The sequence below is a fragment of the Chiloscyllium plagiosum genome, chromosome 2, assembly GCF_004010195.1.
Source record: "Chiloscyllium plagiosum isolate BGI_BamShark_2017 chromosome 2, ASM401019v2, whole genome shotgun sequence".
In the NCBI taxonomy this organism is placed as follows: Eukaryota; Metazoa; Chordata; class Chondrichthyes; order Orectolobiformes; family Hemiscylliidae; genus Chiloscyllium; species Chiloscyllium plagiosum.
In genome coordinates, this window is record NC_057711.1 from 100,295,465 (window position 1) to 100,307,817 (window position 12,353).

The 12,353-nt window shown below is 40.3% G+C and overlaps 1 protein-coding gene across 44 annotated transcripts in view; it reads left to right on the forward strand.

Moving 5' to 3' along the window:
- LOC122562121 (receptor-type tyrosine-protein phosphatase delta) overlaps positions 1-12,353 on the forward strand; it is a 2,454,643-nt gene that overhangs the window by 2,277,120 nt on the left and 165,170 nt on the right. For 22 of the 44 annotated variants that reach the window (XM_043714668.1, XM_043714784.1, XM_043714721.1 and 19 more), the window contains 2 exons: positions 842-868; positions 4,124-4,241. The exons of 11 other annotated variants lie outside the window; for them this stretch is intronic. In XM_043714668.1, the coding sequence (XP_043570603.1) occupies positions 842-868; positions 4,124-4,241 (145 nt within the window). The remainder of the gene's footprint in view (positions 1-841; positions 869-4,123; positions 4,242-12,353) is intronic. 11 more of the 44 variants (XM_043714753.1, XM_043714768.1, XM_043714817.1 and 8 more) reach the window with 1 other exon arrangement.

Sequence of the window (12,353 nt, forward strand, 5' to 3'; positions counted from 1 at the left end):
TCATTCCTGAAGAAGGGCTAATGCCCGAAACGTCGATTCTCCTGTTCCCTAGATGCTGCCTGACCTGCTGCGCTTTTCCAGCAACACATTTCCATCTATTGTAGATGATACCAGAGCACAACTTGTATGCTAGATAATTTGACATCTTGGACAATGTCTAAACCCTAGATGGCTTACAAGGTACAAGTAGCATATTCTCATCAGTTTTAAAGTAAGTTATGGTGTTAATTTGGTATTGGAAGATCAGACAACACCAGATATTAGTTGCCAGTTTCAACCTTGTAGAATTTTTTTACCTCAGTTGAACATAAGCCCACATTGCTTGCTGCTCTCAGTTCTTGTTGATTCACCTAACTTAGTCAAATTAGTCAACTGACAGAACTGAAAAGCTCATAATTTTATATCAGATGAAAAATTCAGTGAACATCACCCTTTTGCAGTGAAAAGATGTTGACCAGGTGAAACAATTATTTCTTTTTTCTTTTCATATTAACCAAATTGGAATATGTGCAGACCTTTTTAGCTACGTGCTAAAACCTTTAGATGCAGTATGAAACAAACCTTCCTCAAAAGAATTAGAATTTTCCAAATCACAAATTCTAAACTTTTTTTTTGAAACCTGCAACAAATTCAAAGGTGTGAGGCATAACAGTGGAAATATTTACACATTTCAATAATTGTTACACCCTTCTGAAGGGCAATTAAGGATGATAACAAATGTTGGCCTTCAGTGACACTTGATCCCATAAACAAATAATATATTGAAGCAAAAGTTTGCAGTTCAATAAACACTTGAAATCTTTATCTTTTCTTTCTATCAATTTGGTTTTGTCTTAATCAGTGGCAAAATGATGACTCTCCTGAACATGTGAGTAAAGCATAATCAGACAACTACAAACATGTGTTTATTGTCAACCCTCAGTCTTCACACAATGTTTTTTTGGAATTTTTTCCTTTTGTTGGTTTGCTGCACTGCACTGCATGCACTAACTGGTTTCCAAGACATTTTTAAAATTTATTTTGTACTAACTCGTCTATTTATTTTACTCTTTTGGAGTGAGCACATTGCATGGAATTAAATGCTACTTGTTCATTTGAAAATGATGCCTCAGGAATTATCCTGTGGATTTTAATTTTTGGGATTAAGTAACTGGATTGAAATGTATTTAAATAAAAGCAGTCATTGCACTGTGGCAACTCACCAAGGCTGCTTCAATAGCAATATTTGAACCCACCATTCCGACCACCGAGTCAGACACAGATGCATGGGATTACAAGTTCCCCTCCGAGCCACTCACCATCCTAACTTGGAAAATGTATTCGCAAGTCAGTGTTGCTGGGTCAAAATCCTGGAATTCCCTTCCTAACAGCATTGTAGGTACTCCAACACCATATGCATTGCTGCAGTTTAAGACGGCAACTCACCACTACCTTCCCAAGCTGAAATAGGGTTGGTAAATAAATGCTGACTGAGTGAATGATGGTCACATCCTGTTGATAAGTAAAACTAAAACTGCCACTCTATTTAGAAAAATATTATGCACTCTTCTTTTCCCTAGTATCAGAGGAAGGTGTATTTTGCACCGCATGCATTATTTTTGTGCGGAGATCATTAAATATCATGAAACACCTGATGTTTTTCGTAGACATTAGCACAACTCCTTGGAATATATAAGTTGCTTCTGATTTAACACATGTTCACAGACTCCATTGGAAAATTGCAATGTGTGTGAAATGTCAACTTAATTTGGTGTTTTCAAGGATATGTACTATGAATAATCATTTGTTACATTTTGAACTTCCACCTTTTATTCTCACCAGCAAATGTTATAACTACTTTCCATCACATCCTGCACTTCTTGGAAAAAAAATGCAATACCTGGAAAGATGGGACTTAAAGCTATCCTTCTCTGAATCTGCTCACTGTCCTTGCACCGTGGGCCTGTGAAGCTCTGCCCTTGTGGGAAGGAGGTGCAGCAATTCTCAAGAAGGAAACTATGTTGCTACTTATTCATAATAGTCTTTTTTTTCAATAGTTTGTTCATGATCAGGAACCCATAGTTTTTGAGTAGGGGTATCTGTTGTGGTCAGAGTTGTGGAGGAATACTGATTTAACAACACCAGTTCTTTTGTTCTTTTGATTTTTGACCACTTCTCAAACTTTTCAATTGCGTTAGTTATTTAACTGAGTGCTAGTTTTAGAACTGACTGGTTGCTAGATGTCATTGATGCCTTAACACCTTTGGTAAGGAAGGTACCCTAGATACATTTTGACTTCAACATCTGGCAGTAATCTGGTTTAGTCCTTCATTGAATATGAAAAAAGGTTTTATTCAATTTAAATCAACGTTTTTGTTCTACAAAGGGCAGATGATCCACTCCAAATTGCTGACCTGATCTGCCACAATTAATTATGATTGTATCTGCTCCTCCGCATTACTGTCCTGGTCCTCCTAGACTGACCACTGCCAGATCTTTCCCAGCTGATCATATTGACAAGGAACAAGAGTAGGCCATTTGGCCCTTCAAACCTGCTCTGCCATTCAATCATTTTATGGCTGATCTGATTTGACCCTCAAATCTACGTTCCTGCATATCCCCTATAATTTTTCACCTCCATGGTAATCAAGAATCTAATTATCTCTACCTTAATGATATTTAAAGATTATGCATCCACTGCATTTTGAAGAAGCAGTTCCAAAAATGCATGTTTCTTGGAGAAAGCACTTTTTTTCCTATCTGTATTAAATGGATGACCTCTATTTTTTAAACTGACGCCTTGGGCTAGATTCTCCCAGAAGAGAACACATCATTTCAACATCCAACTGGTCAAAACCCCTCAGGATTTTACATATTTTGATTATGTCATTTCAGACTCTGCTAAACTTCAATGGGTACAAGCCTAGCTTTTCTCTTAAGGAAATCTGTTCATTCCGGGTATTATCTCGTAAACCTTCTTTGAACTGCTTCCAAAGCATTAACATCCTTCTCAAAGTACATAGTACTCCAGATAAAGTTTCAACAATGCCCTGTACAACTGCAGAATAACCTACCTTTTCTTGCATTCAGTTCCCCTCGCAATTAGCCATAACATTCTATTAGCTTTCCTGATTACTTGCTGTACCTGCATACTATCTTTCTATGCTTCTTGTGCTTGGGCACCCACATCTCTTTGCATTTCAGAGCTTTGCAACCTTTCAGCATTTAGCTAATATGCATTTTTATTCTTTCTACCAAAATGGACAATTTCATATTTTCGATCACTGGATCCACTCTGCCTGATTACTGATTGGATCTGCTCCATCACTTTATGTACAGATCCTCATCAAATGATCATTGCCCAGATCCTCCCTGACTGGTCACCATCCAGACCCCATCTGTTTGATTACTGATTTGATTTGCTCCATAATACTCCAGATCCTCTTGGACAACTCAAATTGATCATTGCCCAGATTAACCTCGAACTAGAGGTAATTAATCAGGTCAAGGGTGGTTGGGGGTGGTTGGCATACAGTTATACAGCGTTTGTGAGTGAATGCAGGTGGAGAGAAGATCAGAGTTGGATACATTCATGGAGTTTTCCTGATAAGCAGGAAAATCACCGATCAGAAGTTCAAACTGTGCAGGTCAGGGCTTTTACAGAATTCTGTTATGCTTCACAGTCATGCGTCTGGTCTCTGAAAAAAGGCAATTAAGTTTGGCCCCAGAAGTCTCTGTCTGTATTTCTATTTAGGCAGTGAATACGTAAGACAGGTTACAATAACTCCTGCCTTTGTCACTTGTTCTTTTGAAGGGTACAAAAGCTAAAGATAATTGATTTCACAATTGCACAAACACAACCTATTAACCCTGCACAATAGCTTTTGTATCATGTGTAAGATGTGTGTTGCCACAGTACTATGAATTTAAAATGTGCAAAAAGAAGAAATATGTGTATGTCCTAAAAAACTGACAGCATCTATACTTGAAAGGTCAATACATTTTTAATATTAACACGAAATAGCATCCAATAATTTTCTGTATCCCCGTGCTATTGAGAGACCTGAATTAACGATGGTCTAAAACTGCGGAAGAGACTCGCGTTGTGTTTATTGCTTTATATTTTTGCCTTTCTTGTGTGCAGGAAATGATCATTTCTGGACTTCTGCCTGAAACTACCTACTCTGTCACTGTGACAGCTTATACAACAAAAGGAGATGGAGCTCGAAGCAGAGCGAAGCTTGTGGTAACCACTGGTGCAGGTAAGTGATTTCTGAAGACTATTATTGGATTTCAGGCATTTCATTCATGAACAGTCATTATTAGTTGGCTTTTCCCAGCCCAAGAACAGTCGTCATCTATTCTTGATTGGGCCAGTTATCCAACTTAACAAAAAAGGAATCAGTGAGCCCACCCAAATGAATTAACATCTTGCATATCAGCATGATGTGTGCAATCCTGAGACAATAATTAAGGAACCTAAACAACACTGGCTGTAGCTGTACGTCTTAAACCCTTACTGGAAAACAATTAAATGAAATGTTAAACAAATCATAAAATTAAACTCTTCCTTCAGAAAATGTGCATGTAAATCATTTCTCTGCAAAAAGCTATATTACTTGTTACTCAGAGGTGGAGACTTTCCATCTTTGTTACTGGATTTGTCACATTCTACACACACACACCTTGGCTGTTGTGGTTGAAGAATGCTGGTGAGCAGAAAGAAAAAAAAGAATTGAGCAAAGGTCCACTGAATTTGTCCTACAAGGCAAACATTGACAAGTATCAGAATAATTTCAAATGAGCATAAATAACTCAATAAACAGAAATAAATCTGTCTCTGAGACCAATGATTCTCAATAGCTCCTCACTGTATTTTTTCATTTACAATTTCTGCAAAGAAAATATCCAAATTTAAAAATAGGGTTCTTCAGTTGTGACAATAGATTGAAGAAGTTGGCACTGTTCTCCTTGGAGAAAAGAAGGCTAAGAGGAGAGGATTTAAAATCATGAGCTAGCGCATAGAATAGATACGGATCTGTTCCTGCTCCTAAGTGTCGGCATATATTTAAAGTGATGTGTAAAAGAAGCAAGGGTGATGTGAGAAAAATCTTTTTCATATAGAAAATAGTAAGCATATGAAATGCAGTACTTGAAATTATGATGTAGGCAAGTTTAATTGAGGCAATTGATCATTAGTTCAATAGAAATAATATACCCATATCCTTGTACAAGTGATTGATTGACTAATTGTCATATGCCCTGAGGTACAGTGAAGAGCATTGTTTACGAGCAGTAAAAGCAGATCATAATAAGCAAGAATTTACAGATCAAAAAGACTCAGACAGAGGCATACAGGTTACATTGCACAGGGCATGCACTGGGGTTAGCAAGATCATTATTATTTAAGGCTAGAGAGTCTATTCATCAGTCTAATAATGGCAGGGAAAAAGATGTTCCTGAATCTGCTGGTGCATGTGTTAAGGCTTCTGTACTTTCTGCATGACAGAAGAAGTTTGCAGCGAGCCGTGTGAATGGAGCCCATGGATAGAAGGTTGGCTTCTGTGATGTTTTGTGCTGTGCACAACACCTTCTGTGAATTTCTTACAGACCTGAGTAGAGCAGTTGCCATAACAGGCAATAATGCAGCAGGACAGTGTGCTCTCAATGATGTATCTGTGGAAGTTGATGAGGGTCCTTGGAGACATGCCAAATTTCCTAAGCCGTCTGAGGAAGAAGAGGCTTTGTTGTGCGTTCTTGACCATTGCATCTGCGTGGGAAGTCAGCACAAGTTGTTGGTTATTGTCACTCCGAGGATTTGCACATTCTCCACCCTCTCAATCTCAGTCCGTTGATGTAGATGGGGGGGTGTTCTTCTCCTTCCTTTCTGAAGTCACTGATCAGTTCTTTACATTTGCCGACATTGAGAGAGAGGTTGTTCTCATTGCACCATGTCACCAAGCCTTTTATCTCCCTTCTATATTTTGACTCATCATTATTAGATATCTGTCCCACTACAGTGGTGTCATCAATAAACTTGGAGATGACATTCATTTGGAATTTGGCAACATAGTCATTGGTGTATAGGGAGTAGTGTAGAGGGCTGAGGACGCATCCTTGGCTGGCTCCAGTCTTGAGTGTTATTGTGAAGGAGGTGCAGTTACCTGTCTTCATTGATTGCGATCAGTGGGTCAGAAAGCTGAGGATCCAGTTGCAAAGAGCAGAGCCAAACCAAGGTCACAAAGTTTTTGAAATCAGTCTGCACGGGATAATGGTGTTGAAGGCGGAACTGGAGTCAATGAGCAGGAGTCTGACGTAGATGTCCTTGTTGTCCAGACGTTCCAGGGATGAGTGCAGGGCTAGGAATAAGGCATCCACTGTGGACCTGTTCCGTCATTAGGCAAACTGTAGGGGATCAAGGCAGGCTGGGAGACTGGAGTTGATGTGTGCCATGACCAACCTTACAAAGAACTTCACGATTATTCAGGCCGGAATCATTAAACACATTGCATTTGCTTTCTTAGACACGGAGATTATGGTGGTCTTCTTGAAGCAGGTGAGGACTTCAGCTTGTAGGAGGAAAAGGTTGAAGATGTCAGTGAATACCTCCACCAGTTGATCTGTGCAGGATCTGAGTGCTCAGCTGGGGACACCATCTGGACCCAGTGCTTTCTTTGGATTGACTCCCAGGAAGACCAATCTGATGTCTACAGCGGTCACACAGGGAACAGATGCTCTAACTGAGCATAGAAAGCACTGAGTGCATCAGGGAGGGTTGTGTCTTTGTCTGATATCTTGTCCTGCTTCATTTCATGTCCCATAATGTTATTCAGGTCTTGACATAGACAGCGTGAATCTGGTAGGTTTGGGCCTACCATCAGGAGACTGCCATTTTGTAGTGATGCTAACTTGAAGATCTGGTGCAGGCATGATGGCACAAATAAAGCTGTCTTCTCCCTGGTATCAGTTCTGTGATTTTAACCTGCCCAGTGACTGCGTACCTCCTGGACATTATCAATTCTTGATTGATGGTGAAAACTGGGTTTCAGTCTAAAGGAGCAATGACATTGGATTCTTGACTGAGGTTCAAATTTGTTGCTCTTTCTGAGTACCATTCACAAAGGCTGAACAGTTCTCAGCAGGGCTGTGACAGGTTCAAGAACTGTCCCAAAATTACACCCCACCAGTGAGATTCCCAGATTACCAGCCATGGTGAGGAGCAAAGTGGGCGTGGTGGTGGAAGGAAGTGGGTCCGTTGCTGCTCTTGCCATATTTGTTTCACTGGTAGTCATTATCTGTGACAAACTTAATGTAAAACTTTCATTTCAGGCTTGGTGCAGGCACCAGCAGGTCGAGCTGTCTTTCTTGCTCGCCTCCCTCCAGATCCCTGCTTGCCCCATCTAGGCCTTGCTCAAGATCTGTCTCCGTCAGGCTCTGTGTTCTCCCGTGGTATCCTACAAGGCCCTCTAAGGGGTTATTAACTTGTCCCTAATGGACCACTGTGGACCTGGACTGATGGCTTGGCTTAGACCTACCTGCCCAGAAGTTAATTGAGATGGAGATGAGAAGATGGTGTGGCTCTGGCATGTGACCATCAAATTCAGTTTCATTCCCACCACCTCCATCCTATAAGCAACGAGAAGCCCTAGGTCTCCTGCTTGTCAATTATTAAACCTGAGTAGTGTCCTACTTGGGATGTATCAACTTTCAGTTTTCCCTTTTTTCTCATTGTAGCCTCCTTCCATCTTCCCTGATTCCATATACATCCATTCACTAGTTCCTGGAAAGTGAAATCATCAGAGGTGAGTGCCAAGTGATCTGTTCAACACAGAGTGCTCATTCAAATTGCTCATGGGGATGAGAGTGGGGGGCTCCTATGGCACAGTGTTACTGTCCCTACCTCAAGATGAAGGTACTGATATTCAGAGACAATGACAGTACATTTCAATCCACAAAGTACACAAGCCCATCTAAATGCTCTGCAGCTACTGTTTGTCATTCTGACCTGGCATGCCATACTGTGCATGAACGTTCTCACTGTCTATCTGATCGATGCTGCAGGGCCCCAGTAATAACCGGAGAGTAACAGCATGGTTTCAGCTCATGAAAAAGGCAATGGGAAATTCTGGCTGCATGCAGCAGTGTAAAAGGAGTGATTGCAAATTGGCAGCCAGTTTCCATTTCTTCCTGGTTTTCCTTTCTCTGACCCGTGTGAAATGGAACTCAGGAGTGATGTTTCACGGGCAGTTGATTCAATGCTGCCTGTTTCCAAATACCATGAAAAATCAAATTTACCCCCCATTGCAACAACAGACATTTGTTTGCAGCCATTACTTGAAAAAAATGTTTTTTTTTACAGTAGGTGAATGACATAACTGAAAACCAGGCAGACTGAAAGGAAACTGCAGGGTGTGGGAGAATAGAACCCGGAAAATGTGATGCCAACATATCAGAACCAAGATATAGCAATACTTCATGTTTTCTCATAATTAGATACTAATGAACAAAGCTTGCAAAAAATATCAAAACATCTCTCTAACTGAGACAACATCTCCGTAACTGAGATTGTGTGCGTGTGTTTATATATACTCGATCTGATGAGAATGGTTCAGGAGTTTGATGTTCCACGCGAATGCCTGTCAAACCTGTTATCCACAACTCCAGATTAGGTTTGACAAGAACAGGATGCAATTCCTTAACGAATCCAGCCAAAGTTCAGTCAATTGGATGCTTCTGTTGATGTGGTCATCGTCTGTCAGGGCTCATTTGGCATTTGGCTGAATGGCAGACTTGTGATGCACAGTGATGCCAACAGCGCAGGTTCAGTTCCTGTACCAACTGAGGTTATCATGAAAGACTCTCCTCAGTTTCACCTGGTAACCTTCAGATCAAACTCACTACCAGTCATCGGTCTCTAATGAAATGGTCCTCTGGGGCTTTGTAGACTTTACTTGTCATCCATTATATCTATTGGGACCTGATGTTCTTTCTCACTATCTGACTGAGATGCGGGGTAGATACCTGTGAAGTGCTATCTATGAAGGAGTCTGCACCATTGTAAAGTTTGCCTGGGGAGCATTGTACAGAGCTGTCTTTTACATTCAGTGTTGTATAGTCATACGCAGCATTTTAACAAGCTCCCACGTTGCTTGTGACTATTGGCGTCTATTTTCTAACTGTGGGAGTCTGCAACCCTTACTGGGCGTTTTAAGCCAATTACTTATAACTTTTCGTTACCTTCTAAAGGTGGTGAGGATGCGTCAGGCAGGTTTCTGGACTTTGCAAAGTGTCTAATCCTCAGTTTGACTAAACCATCAACTTGCAGTCTGTAATGAAATTGGTGTCTGGGATGGGTCACTCTGATGATTTAGCTTGATTTCATGTCTCAGCTTTGCCTCAGTGGCACTGCAGAGGATGTTTGTTTCTACTTGGTCTCTTCAGTAACCAGTGGGCTCTGATAGGAATCTTATCCTGTATATTCCAACAACAGCATTGTGGTTTTGTTTGGCAGCTTAGTTTTGTTTTGGTGAATTGCTTACTCAGTTTCAGGTCCTCTGTTATTTGAATCTCTTCAAACAAAATGACCATATGACAAAGGAGTGCCATCAAGTCAGCTATGCTATTCATTGGCTGATCTGATAATCTTCAAATCATTTTGCTGTCGTTTCATCATAAGCCTTGATTCTCTTTCTGACTAAAAAAAATCTCAGCCTTGATAGTACTTATTGATATAGCTTCAATAGCCTTGTTTGGTAAACAATACCATAGATTCACTCCCCTCTGAGAGAAGACACTTCTCCTCATCTCTGTCTTAGATATACAACCTTTATTCTGAGATATGTTCTGCAGTCCTAGATTCTCCCACAAGGAAAAACAACCTCTCCACATCTACTCTGTCAAGTCCCCTCAGAATCCTAAATGCTTCAGTAAGGTGGTCTCTCTTTCTGGTAGTATCTGTGAAGAGAAAGCAGAATTAGCATTTCGGATACAGTGTCCCTTCTTCAGTTCGTCATGTTATTTTGTCTCTTATTCTTCTGCATTCCAAAAAGTACAGGTCCAACCTACTCAACCTCTCCTCATAAAGCAGTCCACCCATATCTGGTATCAGCCTGACGAACCTTCTCTGTTGTTGTTAAGGAACAACCAGATACAGAATAACTCACTCACTCAACTAGACTGTGTGCAACAAATGGCAGAAACATAATTTCATAAGTAGCTGTTCAACACTGAACTTCCTGCAATAATTTCTTCTGGATTAACTGTCTGTGTTGTTGTCAGTGGCAGAAAGCTGACTGGAAGCAGAGCTTCACAACAGAAGCTCTCTCATCTCACCAGCTAATCAGTGTATTTTTGATTAATTCTGTGCCAGTATTCACATTACTGCGCCCCCCCCCCCCCCCCCACCCCGCCACTCCACCTTTCAAGCAACTGAAAAGCTGAGTTTATAAAATTTAATGCAGCTGAGCAACAAATTTTCAAATGACCAGCTATGTATCACATACATTTGCACATTATAATTATCAATACATGTTCAACTTTTTGGCAAAACAAGCACACTGAACTACAGATGGAGAAAGTGAGGACTGCTGATGCTGGAGATCAGAGTCGAGAGTGTGGTGCTGGAAAAGCACAGCAGGTCAGGCAACATCTGAGGAGCAGGAGAATTGACGTTTCAGGCATAAGTCCTTCATCAGGAATACCATACTTTTCCACTACCACACTCTCGACACTGAACCACAGATGCTGGAAATCTGAAACAAAAACAGAGAATACTGAAGAAACCTTTGTTCTGTCAAATGTTTTTGTAATTTTAATGCCTCCATTAGATTCTCTCCTTTGTGAGACATTGAAAGCCCTCAAAGTTAGATGTACAGTTAAATCATTACCAATACCTGAGAGGCCACACTGAACAGGAGAATAATTGAAGTATGATTCTCAATGCAAGATACTCATGCAAAGTGTATAATCTGTAAAATGTTATAGTTATTGTTTTTGAATTTAAAACTTAAAAGTTGACAACAAATATGAACCGCCTGAATCTATTTTAATAACCTGTGAATCAGTCACTTAAGATCTGACTACAGTATTGCCACTTTATAAATTAAATGCTTAACTTAATTTCTCACAGCTTTCCATTGACATTAACATCCTTATTTTTTACTTGGTGAATTAAAAGGCTCTTAGCAATATTACCACATGCACATTGTTGGCCTGTGATCCTTTTAGAATGGGTGCCTTCATACTTCATTAAAGTGAACAGAAGTGTGACATTTTCCTAGACATGTTGGACCTCTTGAAAACATTTTGTAGATTTTCAAGATCCTTGATTGAGAATCCCTGCAGCAACCTGATTCCTGAAAGAAAAGGCTTGTCCTGTGAGGAGAGATAAAATAGATTAGGCCTATATTATCTGAAGTTTCTTAAGGATGTAACAGGACAGGTGTTTGGAGAAGGCTTTGCTTGGCTGAGGAGTCTCAAATAAGAGGTCTTAGAATAAGAAATTGAAACAAGATTTAGATGACGATAAATTTATTCACTCAAACGACTGTTGAGTCTTGGAGATTCTCTACCCAACAGATCCTAGACAGAAATTGGTAGGTTTTGGAATGCAGAGGGTTATAGGGATAGACTTGAATGCGTGATAGAAGTAACATGTCAGCCATGATCTTAATGAGCAGCTCAACAGGCTCAACAAGCTAAATGATCCACTGTTAATATTTCAGATGTGAATGACAGCTGAATTTAGGATGCAGTTGGACAGTGTTAAATATATAAAAGTAACTGGATTTCAGGTACTGGAGAAGTCACAAACAAAAGCTTTTTTTTATTTATTCCTGAGATGTGGGCTCCTCTGGCTAGGCCAACATTTAATGCCAATCCCTAATTTCCCAGGAAGCAGTTCAGAATCAATACATTGCTGTGGTTCTGGAGTCGTATGTAGGCCAGATCAGGTAAGGACAGCAGTTTTTCTTCCCTAAAAGGCATTAGTGAAACCAGATAGGGGTTTTCCCAACAATGGACTGCAATTTCATGGTCATGATTAGACTCTTAATTCCAGATTGTTATTAAATTTAAATTCCAACATTTTGTTGCAGGATTCGTTATCTGAATTACCAGAACATTACAATAGACAATAGATGCAGGAGTAGGCCATTCTGCCTTTCGAGCCTGCACCACTATTCAATATGATCATGGCTGATCTTCCTTAATCAGTATCTTGTACCTGCCTTATCTCCATAACCCTTGATTCCACTATCCTTGAGAGCTTTATCCAACTCTTTCTTAAATGAATCCAGAGACTGGGCCTCCACTGCCCTCTGGGGCAGAGCATTCCACACAGCCACCACTCTCTGGGTGAAGAAGTTTCTCCTGAG